General features: G+C 36.1%; 1 protein-coding gene across 1 annotated transcript in view; it reads left to right on the top strand.

Annotated features, from left to right (window-relative positions):
- The first annotated feature begins 835 nt into the window (after window positions 1-835).
- LOC127443138 (contactin-associated protein-like 2) overlaps window positions 836-21291 on the top strand; it is an 88252-nt gene continuing 67796 nt past the window's right edge. The window contains exon 1 of the mRNA XM_051701675.1: window positions 836-1314. Within this exon, the coding sequence (XP_051557635.1) occupies window positions 1227-1314 (88 nt within the window). The 5' untranslated portion in view covers window positions 836-1226. The remainder of the gene's footprint in view (window positions 1315-21291) is intronic.

Genomic DNA, 21291 nt, shown 5'->3' with positions numbered 1-21291 from the left:
ATAGAGCACCTTTGGGATGAATTAGAGCGAAGACTGCGAGCCAGGCCTTCTCGTCCAACATCAGTGTCTGACCTCACAAATGCGCTTCTGGAAGAATGGTCAAAAATTCCCATAAACACGCTCCTAAACCTTGTGGAAAGCCTTCCCAAAAGAGTTGAAGCTGTTATAGCTGCAAAGGGTGGGCCGACGTCATATTAAACCCTATGGATTAAGAATGGGATGTCACTTAAGTTCATATGCGTCTAAAGGCAGATGAGCGAATACTTTTGGCAATATTGTGTACATATTCTGTTAATATATAACTATATAAGAACTAGATCAGATGTTACAAATAAAAAACATTTATCACAGTGCAATTTTTGCCATGACATTTTGAATTTCTGGGGCATGTTTGTCACTTTCTGTGACATTTTTGCCCCGAGCCCCACTTAATTTCTGACCCTGGTCAACCCATATTAATGACATGTCAATAACATCAAACCTCATTGGTTTTCAATGAATAACGATGGAATTTTGGTCTGTTCCTGCACAAAACTATTTTATGGCTTTAGATTGTAGAGCATGAGTCATATGGACTACTTTTATGATACTTTTTTTCTATTTATGGCTTGACCGCCCCCCCCCCCCCCCCCCCTCCCCTTTTACTTTCACTTTATGGACAGCACTTTTTGAAACGTCTCATTTCGAGTTCCATGTACGAAAAAAAAAAAACAACAGATTTAGAAAAAAATTACAAAATTATTAGGACAGAATTTTCATTTTGGGGTGCACTATCCCTTTAAGGAGCCCACCAGCCAACCAACTAACCAACCACCCCTCTCTTCAAATGTTTCGCGAGCTCCTGCTGCCCATGTGTGCTGGTGGGCTATACCACTTTCTCCCGCATAGGGGAAACCCGAGACCTTATGAACTTCAGCACCTGGACAGCGACCGTCCCGAAAACGTTCCTCTTTATCTCCTCTCAGTGTAACAATGCAGATTGAGCGCTCCTTGAAGCGATATTCCTCTAAAACATGTTTTGACAAACAATGCGACTTCAATTCGTTTCTGAGGCCTTTTGTTGCCGGGTAATATTGGAAAGCTGGCTGTATTGCGCACATCGCACGTACGTATATATCGCAGAAATAGCGCAGACTCCTGTGGGTTCCCTTCCGTACAGGGAGGGGTGAGAGTGAAGGAGGAATAACGCCGCGGTTCTCTTTGTTTACATCGGAATAAAAGTGAGAATGCGACGGACTGGCGGACTGGAAGTGACTCTGATTTTGTGGATCTGGAGTGTTTATCTACACCTCAGTGCAGCCCGTTCTGCATCCCGTAAGTGCATGTGTTTGTGTGCGCGCGCGTGTGATCTATTATCTTATAATGCGTCAGCATGTGACTCTTCATCTATTGATCACTAACACTTTATTCTGCCTATGTTATGTTACGTTTTACAGTTTTAATAGATGGTCAATAGAAAGCAATGCAATTCTAAATGATCAATGCACAAATTGTAATTATGAACAAAAATTGTATTTATGCGTGCCATATGGTGGCGTGAGATTTCATGCTTTAATGCTCAGGTTGCGTGGGAGTATCAAGGGAATATCATGGGAATATGAGTGTTTTTCTGTTCGGTTGGATGCCTCTACTCTGTACAGGGGTGTTCCATAAGGTTTGTTCATGATTATGAGATACTGGTCTCCACTGAGCTCAGTTGGTCAAGCTTGTTTGGACTGTGCAAAAGTTTTAATGAAGGAGCATTAGAACCCAAAACTGCACCACAGAAATCTGAGATGCACCAGGAGACAATGTGGAGCAGCATGTGTACCACCTACCATGTGGGTAACTTGTCAGTTCATCCATGTCAGATTGTTATCTAAATATATATTCAAATGGGTTACATACATTGACATACATTATACAAAGTGCTTAGTCAGGTAGCCTAAAAAAATGTACATCTAAATTAAAGTCATAAATATAAGTTATACAGTTCAAGCACATATAGAACCTTAAAGTAGCAACTGCAAGTAACCACCTTTTACAGTGTGTGTTTTACATAATGTAAAATTTTCATGAGAAATGGTACATCACATGCATAGAGTACCAAAAGTAGCCTATAGTAAAACCTTTGAAAATGGGTGATCACTTGCTGCCATTGTACTCTACTGTAGTAATAGTTCACTAAACCAAATGCCAATATAGAGTGACATTAAGACATCAAACCATATTATGTTTGTGGCAATAAAACATGTATGACAGCATAATTCTGCTCTGTAATACAGAAAAATATTCATAAGATATTCATAAGAAGTTCGAGCTCTCCTATTGGTTGTGGCAGCTTCTCTAGATCGTACCGCTGTGTTTTGTGATGCTAATGAGGAAGCTCATTTAGGTTCCTGGCACCTGCCATCTTGATTTGTCAAAGCGTGTGCCGCCCCCTGTCATCTCAACCCTCCCCCAATTCACCAGGCACCTCCCTTTGTCTGCTCAGAGATGGACACAACTGAACAAAAGCCTATGAGCAAGCATGCACCCCTATATGTATTTCACACTCAGTGTCTGTAATGTCACACTTCCAGCAGTTGGTAAGATTGGTGATTATTTGGTTTAGCTATTCACTCATTAACAAGGACGCTTAGTCAAAGGTTCTTCACAGAGTCACAGAGAAGTGTTATAATAGAACTGGATGGATGGATGGATGGACCTATTGGGACTACAAAAATCTGCTTTGCACTTTTAAATGTACTGTTGTTTTTAAATGTACTGTTGTTAGCCACCGTAATAACACAAATAACAAAAGGCCACACGATGACTTAAATTTAATCAAGAGAGGCCCTTCCAGGAGCAATGGCCAATAAATATGCATAGACAGTGCACAGTCACTCACACAAACACAATTTTTTTTTTCACTGTAATTTTAACAATAGTTTACCATAAAGTTAATAGTTAACGTTTATATGCTTATAATGTATAATAGTTTGTTTTAAACGCAATGTAAAATTTCACAGTTAACTATTAGGTTTTTTACATAAAAAAACAAACATTTTTTACAATAATTTACAGTAAAATTTCATGCACAGTATTGTCTTGTTAAATTAAATATAATTTTTGCAGGTAAGGTAACCATCTAATAGTTTTTTTACTGTAGCATTTTTACATTCTTTTTCCGTAAATTTTCTTTACAATAAATTACCTTAAACTACATGTATTATCTTGTTTAATTAAATATAATTTTTCACCATGGTAAGGTAACCAATGAACAGTTTTTTTTTTTTTTTTTTTTTTTTACTGTAGCATTTTTGCATTTTTTTCCTTTAAAATTTAAAAATAAATTAACAATAATTTACCATAAAACTACATGTATTGTCTTGTTAATTAAATATAAATTTTCACCATGCATGGTGAGGTTAACCAATTCCTTTTTTTTTTTTTTTTACTGTATATTTTTACATTCTTTTTCAGTTAAATTAAAAAAGAAATATTCATAATAATTTACTTTAAAATTACACGTATTGTCTTGTTTAGTTAAATATCATTTTTTGCATGGTAAGGTTAACCAATTAACAGTTTTTTACTGTAGTATTTTTACTTTTTCCCCATTTAAATAAAAAAAATGGAACAATAATTTACCGTAAAATGACATGTATTTTCTTTTTTAATTAAATCTAATGTTTCACCTTGCATGGTAAGGTTAACCAATTCAGATTTTTTTACTCTAGCATTTTTACATTCTTTTCCCATTAAAATGTTAAAAAATGTTTACAGTAAGTTACCAATAAATTACATGTATTGTCTTGTTTAATTAAATAGAAATTTTGCATGGTAAGCTTAACCAATTAACAGTTTTTGTTTACTATAGAATAAAAAAAATTCTGTTAAAATTTTTAAATTAATTTACAACAATTTAAAGTAAAATTACATGCATTGTCTTGTTTAATTAAATATAAAATTTCACTGTGCATGGTAAGATAACCAATTAACAGTTTTTTTTACTGTAACATTTTTACATTCTTTTCCGCTAAATAATAAAACAAATGTTTACAATACTTTACTGTAAAATTACATCTTGTTTAATTAAATATAATTTTTCACAGTGCATGGTAAGGTAACCAATTAACAGTTTTTTTACTGTAGCATTTTTACATTCTTTATCCACTAAATTAAAAAAGGTTTTACAATAATTTACTGTAAAATTACATGTATTGTCTTGTTTAATTAAATATAATTTTTCACTGTGCATGGTAAGATAACCAATTAACAGTTTTATTACTGTAGCATTTTTTTCAAATCAGTAAAAATTAAAAAAATAAATTTACAATAATTTACGGTAAAATTACATGTATTGCCTTGTTTAATTAATTAATTTTTTTTACATGATAAGGTTAACCAATCAACTTTTTTTACTGTAGCATTTTTATATATTTTTTCCATTAAAATTGTAAAAAAAAAAAAAAAGACACTAATTTACCGTAAAATTACATGTATTGTCTTGTTTAATTAAATATAAATTTTCACTGTGCATGGTAAGATAACCAATTAACAGTTTTATTACTGTAGCATTTTTTTCAAATCAGTAAAAATTAAAAAAATAAATTTACAATAATTTACGGTAAAATTACATGTATTGCCTTGTTTAATTAATTAATTTTTTTTACATGATAAGGTTAACCAATCAACTTTTTTTACTGTAGCATTTTTATATATTTTTTCCATTAAAATTGTAAAAAAAAAAAAAAGACACTAATTTACCGTAAAATTACATGTATTGTCTTGTTTAATTAAATATAATTTTTGCACAGTAAGCTTAACCAATCAACAGTTTTTTACTGTAGCATTTTTTCTTTTTCCCTTTAAAAAAAAAAAAAAAAAAAGTTACACTAATTTACCTTAAAGTTACATGTATTGTCTTGTTTAAATAAATATAATTTTTCACCGTGCATGGTAAGGTAAACAATTAAAAGTTTTTTTTTTTCTTTTTCTGTAGAATAAAAAAAAAAAAAAAAACAGAAGTTTTTTTGTTTTGTTTTTTATTTACAATAATTTATCGTAAAATGACATGCATCATCTTGTTTAATTAAATATAAATTTTCTATTTAAAACTAAAAAAAAGTCTAAAAAAATCTCTAAATCTCTAAAGAAATAATTAACATTTGTTTTACTATAGCATTTTTTTTAAACCATAAAAATGCAAAACAGTTTACCATACAAGGCAGCTAACAGTTTTGGTAACACTTTACAATAAGGTTCCATTTGTTAACATTAGTTAACAACATTAGTTGAAGTGAACGTGAACTAACAATGATAAATACTTTTTCAGCATTAATTAATCTTGGTTAATTTTAATTTCAACATACAGTAATACATTTTTAAAATCAAAAGTTGTATTTGTTAACATTAGTTAATGCACTATGAACTAACATGACATTTTTTCTTTTTATTAACTAACATTAACATAGATGAATAAATGCTGTAAAAAATACAGTATATTGTTCATTGTTTGTTCATGATACCTAATGCATTAACTAATGTTTACAAATGGAACCTTATTGTAAAGTGTTACCAAAGTTTTTTACATGTAGCATTTTTACATTCGTTAAAATAGCAAACATTTTTAGATGGATAGTTTACCCAAAAATCAACTTTTATATTTACTTAAAATATTTTTCAATAGTTTTCAATTTTGCATATAGATTCACATCCCTCCCTCGATTCTCATTTCATAATGCCAAAAAAAAATAAATAAATTCTTATAACAGTAATGCGATAAAAAAAATATTTAAAAATGATAAAGTATTGATAACTTTTGACAGTATTTCTTTTACTGCCTTTAAGTTATGCTGGTTTAAATACTGTATAACAGCAATGTTTTGCTTTAAAAATCACTATTACAAGAATCTAATGAGAATCGCCACTGAGAAAAATGGGCATTTAAAAAAAAAACTCAAAAGTAAAACGTTCGGATGCTTTGCGGTAATGAGAATTTGTGGTAAATGTGCTTAACTGTCAGGAAAATAATGCATAATTTAAAAAAAAATAATAATAAAAAAAATATATATATATATATATTTTTATTTTTATTTTCTATTTTTTGTGATTCACCTCATTATGGCTGTATAAGTTCTGAAGCCTTCAATTACTCCCTCTGTCTGATTATCACTCAGAGCTTCAGCATGTTCAATGAATCTGAATCACAGTTCCACTAACACCCATGGAGACACAAACAACACAAGGGCCCCAGCAGGCCCTGCTCCCCATTCAGCCTCTGAGAGCTCATGTTTTCAATCAAATGCCAATTTATGAACAGACGTGGTTTGGAGAACAAGAGGAGGGAAACAAAGGCCATTTATAACTCATTAATTCAAAGTGTGGCTGTTGATTGTATGTTCATAATTGACAGCTTACACCACAGAGGTAATTATACATGTTGACTTGGAGCAGCTGCTGGCTCACATGAGCAGGATTCAGCTATGAATAAATGTATAAAGTGGATTGTAGTGTCTTAATACACACTTCATTGAAATGACATAAGATGAAAAGTGGGGTGGAATTGTTTGGGCTGCACTGCCAAAAGATCTGCTTCGTTGTTTTTATAAGTATTGTCTTAAAAATCTGTATTTTTGTTTTGTTTTTCCATTAAAAATTAGATATACCTGCACTGAGATGTAGTTCAAAACAGTTCATTTCTCTTAAAGGTATAGTTCACCCAAAAATTCAAATTCTCATTTTTTACTCACATGTTGTTGCAAACCCGTATGACTTAATTTCCTCCATGGAACCTAAAAGACAATATTAGGCAGAATGATAGCCTCAGTCACCATTCACTTTCACTGTATGGAAAAAAAAAAGATGCACTGAAAGCGAATAGTGGCTGAGGCTGTCATTCTGCCCTATATCTCCTTTGTATTCCACAGAAGAAATAAATTAATTCAGGTTTGGAACAACATAATGGCGAGTAAATGATGACAGAGTTTTCATTCTTGGGTGAACTATCCCATTAAGAGAAATGAAACATTTTGAATTAAATCTCAATGCATGTATAATTGAGATAATTCATAGTTGGATTCCATTGTATGCTTGTAAAATTGCATACTTTTAAAACCTGACAAAAGGTTCTAGGTACGATTTAGCTCAACAATAGATGCTTATTTTCCAAAAATAAATATTTATTTAAAAATAAATAAATATCTTTGTTAGGCCATGTGAATTGTGAAGAACAAAATGAAAGAGTTCTCAGCAACTCCAAGAACTTTTCAAATCATGGAAAAGCATTATTTAAGATAGACATTGAGAGACTGGCTCTATTTACTTTAGCCACTTCCCTTTAGGAGACACTATGTCGTCACCTTGACGTAACTGTCCCATTCAGACATCTGTGTCAGAAAGGAAAGTAATCGATAATATAGCAATGTTATATTGCATCCGATCCTGAAACTGGCACAGTCTATGTCTGATCCAATAAGAATCTTACAGATCTATATATGTAGTGCTCTACCCTGCTGAAAAGACCAGTTTAGACCAGAATGAATTTCCATGCTGGTTAATGCTGGTTTGGTGCTGGTCCAGCTGGTGGACCAAAATAGCCATGCTGTTTAAATTTTTCAAAGTCTCTCTATTTTTTTTATTTGTCTACTAACAGACACATTTTTGTAAGTCATGTAAATTTCCGCCACAATGTCATTTCCACCACATCTCAAATTCTGTATTGTGTTTAATAAAATTATGTGGTGTAAATGACGCTGATGAAAATGAAATTTTTAATGTTTAAAAAAAAAAAAAAACGTATGTCTCCTTTGTTTTGCTGAGGCTTATTTCATTGCTAACATTTTATGGTATCCTAAATGTACACAATGTATCCTAATTTGCCCAAATTACAGCTTGATTGGAAATACTACATACCTCCATAAAAGAGCTGTAAGCCATGAACCAAACCAACCAGCTCTGAGGTGAATCACAATATTAAAAACTTTATTTTGAGGCAAAAAAGTATTTGAAAATCAGACAAAAAGGCAAAGGTACAAGACTGTGTATTTAACATCTTCCACGAGTGCACGGATTACAATCCCATGAAGCATTGCGAATTGAATAAAAAACAATGGCAATTCATAAAACTGTTGATTTTAAGTTGTACATAAACAATATATTTTACGTTTATTCACTTTCATTTTTATTTGTATAGCACTTTTCATAGCTTTTATTGTTAAATATTCCAATATGTACAAATACACAAGTAATCACTGCAACGGTGATGGGAGGCCGACTTGGTTGCATCATTTATAGTGCATCATGGGAGCGTTCGCACCTGGGCTCGTTTTGCGGGCTATGTTGGCCGCGGTTCTCTGATTGGTGAAGCTTTCTCTGCTGGATCATGGGTAATGTAGTTGTTCACCAGGAATTCCGCTATCAAACACGATATTTAAACAATTAAGTTAAAATAACATGGACTGCATATACCATCGATGAACAACCTTGGAGCTCATTGTTTGGTCTGTTTTTAAAGGCTTATAAAGCCCTATTTGGTAGGATTTAAATGGGGACACGGGTAATGTAATTATTACCAGAACTCAGTCGTTTTAATCCTGTGCGAATCGGTCACGTCCTTTTTCCAGACTGCGCGTTCCCACGCCGGTAAATATTACAGCGTTTTACCTACTATAAAACAGCCTGTAAAAATAACCCCTGGTAATATTAATCCTGTGCAAACTGTAATGTTCTTAAAAAGCCCATAAATCTGCACTTTACAGCCCTTAAGCCCTTTAAATATGGCTGTGTCTTAAGTTCTCTTGAGTGTCTGAAGTGGATGTTGGTCAAGAAAAGACGGCAGAAAATGCAAGATGTACAGTGCATCCGGAAAGTATTCACAGCGCTTCACTTTTTCCACATTTTGTTATGTTACAGCCTTATTCCAAAATGGATTAAATTCATTATTTTCCTCAAAATTCTACAAACAATACCCCATAATGACAACGTGAAAGAAGTTTTTTTGAAATCTTTGCAAATTTATTACAAATAAAAAACGAAAAAAAAAAAATCACATGTACATAAGTATTCACAGCCTTTGCCATGACACTCAAAATTGAGCTCAGGTGCATCCTGTTTCCACTGATCATCCTTGAGATGGTTCTACAACTTGATTGGAGTCCACCTGTGGTAAATTCAGTTGATTGGACATGATTTGGAAAAGCACACACCTGTCTATATAAGGTCCCACAGTTAACATTGCATGTCAGAGCACAAACCAAGCCATGAAGTCCAAGGAATTGTCTGTAGACTTCCGAGACAGGATTGTATCAAGGCACAGATCTGGGGAAGGGTACAGAAAAAATTTTGCAGCATCAAAGGTCCCAATGAGCACAGTGGCCTCCATCATCCGTAAATGGAAGTTTGGAACTACCAGGATTCTTCCTAGAGCTCGCACGCCCGGTCAAACTGAGTGATTGGTGGAGAAGGGCCTTAGTCAGGGAGGTGACCAAGAACCCGATGGTCACTCTGACAGAGCTCCAGCATTTCTCTGTGGAGAGAGGAGAACCTTCCAGAAGAACAACCATCTCTGCAGCACTCCACCAATCAGACCTGTATGGTAGAGTGGCCAGACGGAAGCCACTCCTCTGTAAAAGGCAAATGACAGCCCACCTGGAGTTTGCCAAAAAGGCACCTGAAGGACTCTCAGACCACGAGAAACAAAGATTGAACTCTTTGACCTGAATGGCAAGCGTCATGTCTGGAGGCAACCAGGCACCAATCATCACCTGGCCAATACCATCCCCACAGTGAAGCATGGTGGTGGTGGCAGCATCATGCTGTGGGGATGTTTTTCAGCGGCAGGAACTGGGAGACTAGTCAGGATCGAGGGAAAGATGAATGCAGCAATGTACAGAGACATCCTTGATGAAAACCTGCTCCAGAGCGCTCTGGACCTCAGACTGGGGCGAAGGTTCATCTTCCAACAGGACAACGACCCTAAGCACACAGCCAAGATAACAAAGGAGTGGCTACGGGACAACTCTGTGAATGTCCTTGAGTGGCCCAGCCAGAGCCCAGACTTGAACCCAATTGAACATCTCTGGAGAGATCTGAAAATGGCTGTGCACTGACGCTCCCCATCCAACCTGATGGAGCTTGAGAAGTCCTGCAAAGAAGAATGGGAGAAACTGCCCAAAAATAGGTGTGCCAAGCTTGTAGCATCATACTCAAAAAGACTTGAGGCTGTAATTGGTGCCAAAGGTGCTTCAACAAAGGATTGAGCAAAGGCTGTGAATACTTATGTACGTGTGTGTGTGTGTGTGTGTGTGTGTGTGTGTGTGTGTGTGTGTGTGTTTTTTAATAAATTTGCAAAGATTTCAAACAAACTTACTTTCACGTTGTCATTATGTGGTATTGTTTGTAGAATTTTGAGGAAAATAATGAATTTAATCCATTTTGGAATAAGGCTGTAACATAACAAAATGTGGAAAAGGTGAAGCGCTGTGAATACTTTCCGGATGCACTGTACTACACAACTACTAACCATCCGAATAGGGCTTAAGTTATCGTTGAAAATCAGTTTGTCTATGGAAAAAAATTATATGATTTTTACTTCCAGAACCAGACTGTTGCAATCTATTGGCAAGAGTCTTTCAAAACCAGAAGTTTCAATCTGATTGGCTGGTCTCTAAACAATTTTCAGGAAGACAGGGTGAACGCTTCTGCAGCAAAGAATAAAGTTTGCAAATGTCTGGCTCTGCAGCACTACTGCAGTCAACTATGAAATATTAAAGGATTTCTCTCTGAAAAATAGAGTATGATTGGTTTTACATTCTTCCTTTGGTTCTGTTTTTCTCATGGGTGTTTGTTTACTGCAAACTTTATAGGCAATGGCTTCAAAAGTAGACAGTAAATATGCAACCAAAAAATATGTTCTTGCATTATTTGAGATGATGAGCACATAAGGGGAATTACAGTATGTGTTCTGGTAGTTTTGACACTGTAAAGTTAAGATTAATTATCATTTAAGTAAACAGTCCAAATGATACCTCAAAGGGAACACAATGAAAAATGAGTTTAGAGACTATTTACGCACACTGTAACTTTCAGAACTGAAAGCACTTGAAAGTGTCTTGAAAGTGTCTTGAAAACATCACTAACCCTAGAAGAAGCTAGTTGAGTATGAATGAGCCTGTTTTATTACCCAGCATCATTAGAATGATCACTTCTTCTCCAAAACACAGAAAATGACATTTTGAGACTATAGACTGGATTGGTGTACATGAATGTGTATTGCTGCCTAGAATAGGAGGCCAACAATACAGTCATCTTTTTTAAGAGGACACAAGGGTTATTTTTGACGTAACCTCGACTCAGCAGTTTCGGTTTAAACCTGCTCATTTAGAACTGTGTGTAATGAGGTAAGAGTTGGAATAAGGACAGACCTCAGAGCAGTAGAACAGACTGCTGGCTAATGTTTTCCTTTCGGTGGATGCTACTGTAGAGACGTCAGAGATAATAAAAGTATTAGAGATGTAAACTCAGGTGCTTCTCCCAAAATTGCTTTGGAGAAATGAGATTAGATGCAAATGAGAGCATTGTTAAGAGTAAAAGTATAGAGCAATAAAATTCATTTGGAAAGCATAGAACAGATAATTCGGTCTTGGAAGGTTTTGGCGAAATGTTTGAATTCATGAAATCTCTGACCCGTTCTCACTCACAAGCAGGGACTAAAACAAAATGTTTTTCATTTCGGTTCGTTCTGACCAAAAACTGTGTTTGTTTCCATTCCAGTTCAAAAGTTCTGCAGCCTCCTTTCCAAATGGTTACCGGTAAGAACAAAATAAAATAACGGTTAATATTGTTCTTTTTAAAATGACAGTACTCTGCGCTAAGTGGTGGATGAAATGCAAACTGCAGCGTTGCCAGATCTCTCAAGAGAAGCAAGCAATCAGGTCTGGAAAATCAAGCTCAAAATAAGCCACTTGCCTCAATTAAACAAAAATTAGCGATTTATCACAATAGAAACCGTAACAAGCATTTACGTTAGTAATTAACAGTTTAGTAAAATATTAATTAAAGATCTGCTTCTGAGTCAAAACCCGGCAGCATCAAATCTGTATTAATGCATCATATCTATCAATAATTCAGTGAAGACTTGGAAACAACTGAGAGAAGTACTTTTTACCTCTAATAATGTTTTCCTTGTATCTGAATTAGCCGTGCATGTATATGTAGTAATTATACATAGTTGTTAAAAAGGTCTTCTTTCACAGAATACGACATCCACAACGGACAATTAGGCAAAGAAATGTGTGATGCAGTATTTTCCTTCAGGCTCAAAGCACGTTTCATTTTTTGGGCAACATGAAGTGGTGTATTTCCAAAAATATACTGTGATAAACCCTTTGTCCTTTAGTTTCATGAAAAAATTATCAGAACAAAATTAACCAGTTATAGCCAGTTTCCAGCATTTAAAAATAACGTTTTCACTCTAAACCTAACCAATTCTCAACGATATAAAAGATGTAACAAGCAAATAAAAGTACAGTCACAATAATAATTTTTTTAATGACACAAAAGCACTATAATAGTATTTCAAACCTTATGTGAAACTGAAGGTTTTAATTGCTGAAAATCTTCCCTCTCCGTAAAGGCAGTGACATCCATGAAGTCTAAAATACCGGTCACATCTCATTCAAAAGATTCATCCATGCCAAACATGAACTTGGTTGCAATCGGTCGCAACATACACGAGAGCCAATGGCATTTGACATCACTGTCGTAACGCATCTTGAATCTTAACATTTTTGAATGTTAAAACGAGTGCAGGATTTGTTATGGCAGACACCAGGGGACTGTGAACTTTGAATAAATCTGGGGCAAATCTGAGCAGAGTTTGAGCCATTGTTGAGAATACTGAGGTCTTTTTGCTAAAAAAAAAAACAAAACAAAAAAAAAAACGTCTGAGAAGCAAAAGTCTTAAAGGTGCACTCAGTAATTTTTTCCTCATTAAAAAAGTTTTACTCCTAAAGAAATTAATTGTAATTTGGAACATAGGTATAAAATCATGAACAGTCACATGAGATGAAGACTCCAGTCATATCAGTAACCTTATACAAGCTATTTGATTCTACATGGAGAGGGTCCCCTCATGGGGGCGGCCATGTTAGAATCACATGACCAGCCAAATACTACTCGCTTAATCTCAGTAACCCTCTCAGTAACCCCCTTGATATTGGACACTTTCACTCTTTGATTAAATTAATCATGACTGACTGTATATAGTGAATTTCTACAATGGCATCTGTAACTAAAAACTATTGATTTTGAATGTTGCTGCATCCAAGCCACTAGGTGTCAGTGTAAGTCCAAGATGACACAAACGCAGAGGTCTCCATTTTGATCTTAGTCTTACTGCTCTCTTTAAATCTCATTTATAGGAAAAACAAGAGATAAAAAAGAGATCTAATTTTTTATTCTTTTCTATGGATGGTGTTGAATCCCACAGTCAGGGTCAGGCATTGCATGCTAGTCAAGTCTCAGTTTCAAACAACTGAGTGCAGTGACTGTAAACTAAGGTGACCAGATTCTGAAAATGAAAAAAACTGGGACATTTCTAGTTTAGTGGTAAATATGTCATTGAAATTTCACATGTTACTTATCTATGATTTAAAAAATGGGGACAATTTGGATGTTATGTATTTTGACCATAATGAATGTAGTAATGTGATTAACTACAGTATATCATACTCTGTTGAATATGTCTCAAATAAATTCCGATAAGCATGTAAAATTGAGTTTTTAATTGACTTCTGTTACATGAGTTCATTCTTTTCTGTACTGTATACAGTAGATGACACTGTGGCATAAAAGTGAACTTAACAAACATATAAACAATGATTGAATATAGGAACTATTGCAGCTGACTCCACAGCACAGGGACACCTGCCCTTGGTCACACTCTTTAAATCACTCTTCTAAAATTCATTCTCTTCTCCTCTTTACCTTCACCTTTACCTGGCACTTTCCTAAACGTAAAACGGTAGGCTACTAATTTGCTTGCTGGCAAACTGGAAGAGGAATTTCCAAAGAAATGGTCTCATTTGACTACCATTTCCCTCAGCATTACAACTAAAATCATATGAAACACTATGGACAATATCAGGGCCTGAAATTCATTTCTGAAGGGGGGATTTTCAATAGACCTTTTTCACAGACTGTTTCCGCCTTATTAATCAGCGTAAATCTCTCGATTTTTTTATTTTTTATTTTTTATTATACATTTTTTAAATATTGAGTGTAAATTTATAACATTATGCTTTATGTAATATTACCCTGGAATTAGTTTTAAAAAACGAATGACCACAGCTGCGAGGGGGTTTCTATTAAATTTGGCATCTTCTCCTATCTGACTGTCTTAATCCACCTCTCTCTATTTTTTTTAACTCTTCTGGAAAGTCATTCAAACATAACATTGGATTTTTTCTTTTGCTCTTGGAGCAAATGTGTAAATGAAAATAATATGTGCTGTGATCTCCCATTCACTCCCATTCACCGCTGTCGAAGTTTACCCTGCAAACATTTACTTCCTGGTCCTGTTCTTAATGACAAAACTGGCACGAACAAGTAATCAGTAAAGGAAGACGAATGACTTAAAGCTGCTATAGTGAGCAGCCCCCTCTGTTGGTCAAAATAAACAGCACACATTTAACCTTGTTGCCATTAGGCTTCAATAGGGGCTTATTGCCATGTATTTTCACTTAGCGAACTACTTACTTTTGAACGCGCAGTAAAAACAGGGATATATCTGGGGACAGCTCCAGTCGGGGACAGACCGTCAAAAACCGAGACTGTCCCTGGAAAACGGGGAGGTCTGGTCACCCTACTGTAAACATAGTGAGAAAGAGAGAGAAAGAGAGATAGAGAGGTACCTGTGTGGTGATGTTAATGGCACAGAAATTACACAGTGCAGCTTTTTGCTCTGACTGAAGTGTAATACATGTCTCCTTCACTTCTAAAAGTTGTTGTAGAGAGAAAACAGTCATATATTATTAAAACATGATCATTTTCCACCCTCATTCTAAATCTTTGTCAGAAACGCTCGGTTTTGGTGCTGCTTTTCTTTTAACACTTGACAGGAAATGCCCACTGTTATGATTGGCTCTCTGCTATTGACTGATCTGCTCTCTCCTTGCAATCTCACTGCTCACCGCTACTGTGCAGTCTACGGAAGTGATAAGGTAAAGTAGGCATTGATATGTTGTTGTGGAGGCTGTCAGATGCAAATATCAACCTCAGTTTGACACAGAGCATGTGAGCGAAGCAGAGCAGTGTGACACTCTGCTCTATAACCCGCTCTACTCCGCTCAGTCGCTCACAGCCCAAGCAAATGCTCCGCTCAAGTACCGCTTATGCTCACTGGTAAAAAAAATTCTCTCAAATCCCGCTCTGACATGAAATGTCTCTGTAGTAGGCTATACTTGTTTCCAGGCACACACACGCCCGAGCAACTGCCCCTTTGCCCACATGGACTGAGGTGCCCCTCTAGGTGAAATATAGGCTTGCTTAGGAGCGTACACATCCGAAATGATGTAATTGTGCTGTTGTCTTGTATATAAAACCTCTTATGTTTATTTTGTACTGGTTTATAATGGCTGTTAGATAATCTGGTCTACCAGACCTTCCTTATCATTTGTAATCAGTCAAATATTTCTCTGTTAGCACATATGCCACTGAACATCTTCAAATAATACCTAAAAAAAAAAAATCAGTTCTAAATTACCTTTATTTACTTTAAACAGGTAATCAAACATGCCTCTACAAGTGGTAAAACATATGAGCGCGAAAATTCACACTTTTCAGTTTAAACTTGATCGGAGTGACACAGCCGACCCGGAAAACCACAATCTTTTCAACTTTAAAGTTTTTTCGAGTGGCAATATTGAAAACATGGACTGGTACCAGGAAAATATTACAGGTAAAGGTGAAATTCATAATTGTTTTTCAGTTGTCTCCATGGAATGATTATACTGTACATTTGATACATACTGATTTAATGCTATAAGACTTTATGTCTGTAAATTAAAATGAGCAATTTCTCATCCTAATTTTGTGTTCAGTTTTAAAGGGCGTATTAAGTTATCCAGAAATGAGCAGTGAATGTTTTTCTCCTTTTCATTATTGTTGCTTGATTAATAGTCTATTCCCTTCTATTTAATATGTAGGAATTGCATGCAATCTAAAGGACTGTGATTATTTATATAATAATTATTATATTAGTAAATATCATAGGCCCTCTTTGTTTTTCCTTGATATTTTTTAAAGCAGCATAAAGTGAATCTGGACTTTATATGCGTCAAAAGATCATGTGTTGTGCATGCGCTCTTTATGTGTACTGTAGGGTTTAACCATGGATTTAACATATAATAAGTCATGTTTAATGATCCCAAAACAAATCAAAAATATTTAATCCGCGAATTACACTGCCAGTTTTTTTTTTGTTTTTTTTTTCTAATGTAGGCTATAATCATTTGTAGGTTTTTTCTCTGCACATGAATGCAGCAAGTGATGTGGGCATGAAAGCAGAATGCTGCGCCTGCAAATTAGAACACACTGATCTACAAGATCATACGTGTTTATTAGTTTTGATGCAGGGATTTTGTGTGTGTGTTCGCCGGGATTCAAGGAAATATGCTTTGCCAATATACAGTATTATTAAGCTTACATATTCAATTGAGGGTGCTCTAACTTTTGCACCCCCGCAGAACTGGGCTTGCATCTAGCTGGCAGCTGCACTGACATGACTGGAATACAACAGTTTCTATCGAATGGTAGTGTAGCCTTTTGCAGCGCTACCATGTTCGCATAGCACATCCTCGTGCTTTCTGGCAATGTGACACTTATGATTGCAAAGGGAATCTTTGCTAACTCTCACAGTCTCTCCACTCCCTTTCGATTTCTTCTCCTTCCTTGTTCTTAGCTTTGCAACTTCACTAAAACAATGTTTGAACTCCATAACCTCAGGCCTTTTGCTTATTTCACAAATTCCCAAACCAGCATATCACAAAGTGCATTCTGGGTTGAGCGAGCAGCGCTGAGCGGCCTGAGCGGGCGGAGTGGAATCTTCAAAAAGGCGCTCTCCACTCAGGTGGAATTATCACCGCTCTCGCTCCACTCCACTCACATGCTCTGGTGTGACATCACAATGTGGAGGAAGTAGAGAACAAGTAGTTTTGGTTGCTTGGGTTCACCAAATGCTCTTTTTTCAGTGAGGAGGAAGTTTTGAGTTCTGAAAGTACAATGTACAATGACATCTTACATGTCAAAAGATCAAGAAAAATTGTATTCCTCATGTCATAATCTCTTTAAAGGGATAACACAACCACAAATATAAATTCAGTCATTATTTACTCACCCTCGTGTTGTTCTTAACCAAAATAACTTTCTTTTCTGTACAACCAGGGATAAATGTTGAAAAAATATTCTGCTTGCTGAGGGGAATGGATGGTAACCATCTCTTAAAGCTTCAAAAGGATGCTAAAGTATAATTCAGAAGTCTAACAAATTATTTCATGTGACTCATGCCTTGTTCTGAAGGCATACGATAACATTTGGTGAGAAACAAACCGAAATCTAATTTATTATTAAGTTTAAATATTGACCGACCATTGCTCTCCTGTGCGCGTTCATGAAAGTGCACAAGTGCAGCAGTTCAAGCAGCCTCACTCACGAGATGAGGCGATTAAGTGAGAACTCGCTTTGTTTGCTACAATCGGACCACCACAGAGATATTAACAACAGAAATAACACAGCTGCACACAAACTAGAGAACCGAATTTACAAAACATTTCTGAAAAGTTTTAAGTCAAAGAGGAGTTGCATTTTAATGCCTATCCTTTTTTGTATGAACCGGAGTACTCGGATATCAAACTGAGAGAGATGGAAGAGGCTAAGGCAGCCACAGTCATACCATGTCCTAATAAGACGTGATACGACACACAATAAAAGTCATCTTTTCTACGTTAATCAGAGTTTTTGTCCAACCAGCCGCGATGAACGACGAGACATTCTGTCGATTGCTTGGTTTCTATTTGCAGCGTCGCGCAGCCCCGTCTGCTGAAAACTGCCACTGGTACTAAATCTACTAAATCTTTGTTATAACAGTATTTTGAAGCCAGCATCTCACTAACCAGTTAAAAACTACTTGATTTTGGCCAAAGGTTTCACACCATCTTGCGAGTGGGGTCTGTGTATTCTGCTGCTCTTGTGCACTCTCATGAATGTGCACAGGAGAGCAAAGATCAGTGAAGATTTTCATAAAATTATAAATTCGATTTTGGATTGTTTCTCACCAAAACTTATTGTATGCCTTCAGAGTCACAAGGAATAATTTATTAGACTTCTGAATTATAATTTAGTGTCCTTTTGAAGCTTGAGAGGTAGTCACCATCCACTGCCATTGTATGACATCAGCAAGCAGAATATATTTTTCAAAATTTCTTCCTTTGTGTACCGAATTAGAAAGAAAGTCATATTAGTTTAGAATAATATGAGGGTGGGTAAATAATTACTAATTTGTTTATTTTGAGGTGAACTATTCCTTTAAGTAATTTTAAACATCAACTGAGGCTGAAGAGAGAGACCAGTGTTGAATCCAAGAGATTCAGTTGCTCTCTGGGTAAATGAAAGGTCAATCTCAACAGGAGAGCACTGATCAATACATGAGCACTCAAGTGTCCGATCACAGATTTTGCTCAGAGCTCTCTCTCTCTCTCTCTCTCTCTCTCTCTCTCTCTCTCGCTGTGTGCATGTGCGTGTTTGAGAGGAGTGTGTGAGTGACTGAGTGGCGTGTTTGAGTGAGTTTCCAAACTTTTTTTTCTTTTCTGGTTTAATGTTCATTAGTTGAGTTGATTTATACAGTGATATTTTTGTAATATTGATCTGCCAACTTCTGCCGGCAAAGAGAGCAGCAATGGGGTTGAACTCTGATGGGTTTGATTCCTTGACTGCTCAGCATGGGTGTAAATGTATACCAGATGAGATGGTGTCAATGGAAGATTGTTTATCTGCCGTTAGTAATGCAATTGTTGCATTGAATATGCATCACGAATGAATAAGGCAGTTGCTATATTTTTGAGAGGGATATCCATGATTGACGATTTAGTGGACCATGGATTATCTGTGAGAGATATTTTCATTCCAGTTTTGCCGCTGTCTAACCCCTCGAAAAGGGTTATCCTCTCCAATGTACCTCAGTTTATCCCCAGTGATACACTTGAGTGCATTCTTGCATATTACGGCAGATTGGACGGATTAAAATGATTCTGCTTGGTTTAAAGAATCCAGAGTTAAAGCATGTCATGTTATTTAGACGTCAAACGTACATGGTTCTAAATTCTGACTTTCAAACAATGGAGGTTTCTGTGAAATTGACTTTGAATGGGAAAGATTATACAATTTTTATTACTACTGATACAATGAGATGCTTTACTTGTGGGAAACAGAGTCACATTAGACAAACGTGTCCTGTGAATAGGGAGGTTGAAAATGAGAAAGCGCCTGGATAACAATAATTCTGTAGAAAAGAGTGATGAAAAAACTGATCAGCAAGATAAAACTGCTGCTTCACTTAACAGTGGAGAGAGTTCTTATGTGCTTGCACAAGATGCGGACAATGCTTCCGTAGGCATCAGCACAGATGTAAATGAAAGTGCGAAAGTCTGAGTTGATGCGGAGCCCATTATTGCTGGGATAACTAGTGACTCAAAGCACCCAGAAAAGCAGGATGAACTTGCGGGCTCGCAGTTACAAAGCAGTAGCCAGCCACAGAGTGACATGGATGTGCTGTCAGAGAAAACTGATGATCAGCTGTTAGAGATTGACTCTGAACGTGAATTTTCAGATACTAGAGAAGAATATAATGAAGCGATTTCACAAGGAAGTTCTGCAGCAAATCATCTTAATCCCCATTCAAAGCCCTCTTTTTATATGGTTTATATTGAACAGTTAAATTATTTTCTTGATGCCACTAAGAATCAGCAAAAACACAAACTGGAAAAATATTTTCCTGATTTGGAACTTTCCGTTGAGTCTTGTGCTGTCGCTACGCAAAAAGCAACATTGGATTAACTTGATCAACCGAAACGTTACAGGCTTAAAAAAATTGTAAGCACAGTTAAAAAAGGTTTCAAATTGGGGGCCTGGGTAGCTCAGCGAGTATTGATGCTGACTACCACCCCTTGAGTCACGAGTTAGAATCCAAGGCGTGCTGTGTGACTCCAGCCAGGTCTCCTAAGCTACCAGATTGGCCCGGTTGCTAGGGAGGGTAGTGTCACATGGGGTAACCTCCTCGTGGTCGCGATCAGTGGTTCTCGCTCTCAGTGGGGCGTGTGGTAAGTTATGCGTGGATCACGGAGGGTAACATGAGCCTCCAGATGTGGAGTTTCTGCGGTGTCATGCACAACGAGCCACGTGATAAGATGTGCGGATTGACTGTCTCAGAAGCAGAGGCAACTGAGACTTGTCCTCTGCCACCCGGTTTGATGTGAGTAACCGCGCCACCACGAGGACCTACTAAGCATTCCAAATTGGGAGAAAAGGGGATAAAAAAATTTTTTTTTTTTAAAAAGGTTTAAAATCTTGTTAGAAAAAACACTAAATTTGTAATGGAAAGTGTCAAAATGCAGATGTGTTGGGCTGCTTTATGCCCTATTTTAATCAACTTTATGACATAATTTAATATCGGGTCTTTAAATATTAACGGTTGCCGGAGTACATTAAAAAGAAATTCTTTATTTAACTATTTACTTCTCAAAAATTCAGACGTGATTTTACTTCAGGAAACACACACAGATCCACAGAACCAATCATAGTGGATTGGAGATTGGAAGGGCAATGTGTTTTTGAGCCACGGCACAAATATTTGCGCAGGTGTTGCGATTTTGTTTTCACCATGTGTTTGTAGCCATTCAGATATTTTTGACGAAATACCTGGAAGAATTTTATGTGTAGATGATACTTTAGGTGACACAAATTTTCCTATATTTAATGTGTATGCCCCAAACGATGGCTGAGAGCGGATGTCTTTTTTTAAAAATGTATCTGATGCGCTGCCCTCAGGATAGGACTGTCATACTGGGAGGAGACTTTAATTGTACCTTAAATCAGCATTTGGATAGGAATCATAATGAACTCCATTCTTGTTCAGCTAAGACTCTTAAAGGTATAGTTGATCATTATAATTTTGTTGATGTGTGGAGTGATATTTTTCCTTGGCTTAGACAGTACACTTGGGTGAAAGATAACTCGAATAATATGTCTGGAGCTAGACTTGATAGTTTTTATGTT

The sequence above is a fragment of the Myxocyprinus asiaticus genome, chromosome 6, assembly GCF_019703515.2.
Source record: "Myxocyprinus asiaticus isolate MX2 ecotype Aquarium Trade chromosome 6, UBuf_Myxa_2, whole genome shotgun sequence".
Lineage (NCBI taxonomy): Eukaryota > Metazoa > Chordata > Actinopteri > Cypriniformes > Catostomidae > Myxocyprinus > Myxocyprinus asiaticus.
This window is presented reverse-complemented; position numbering and strand designations above follow the sequence as displayed.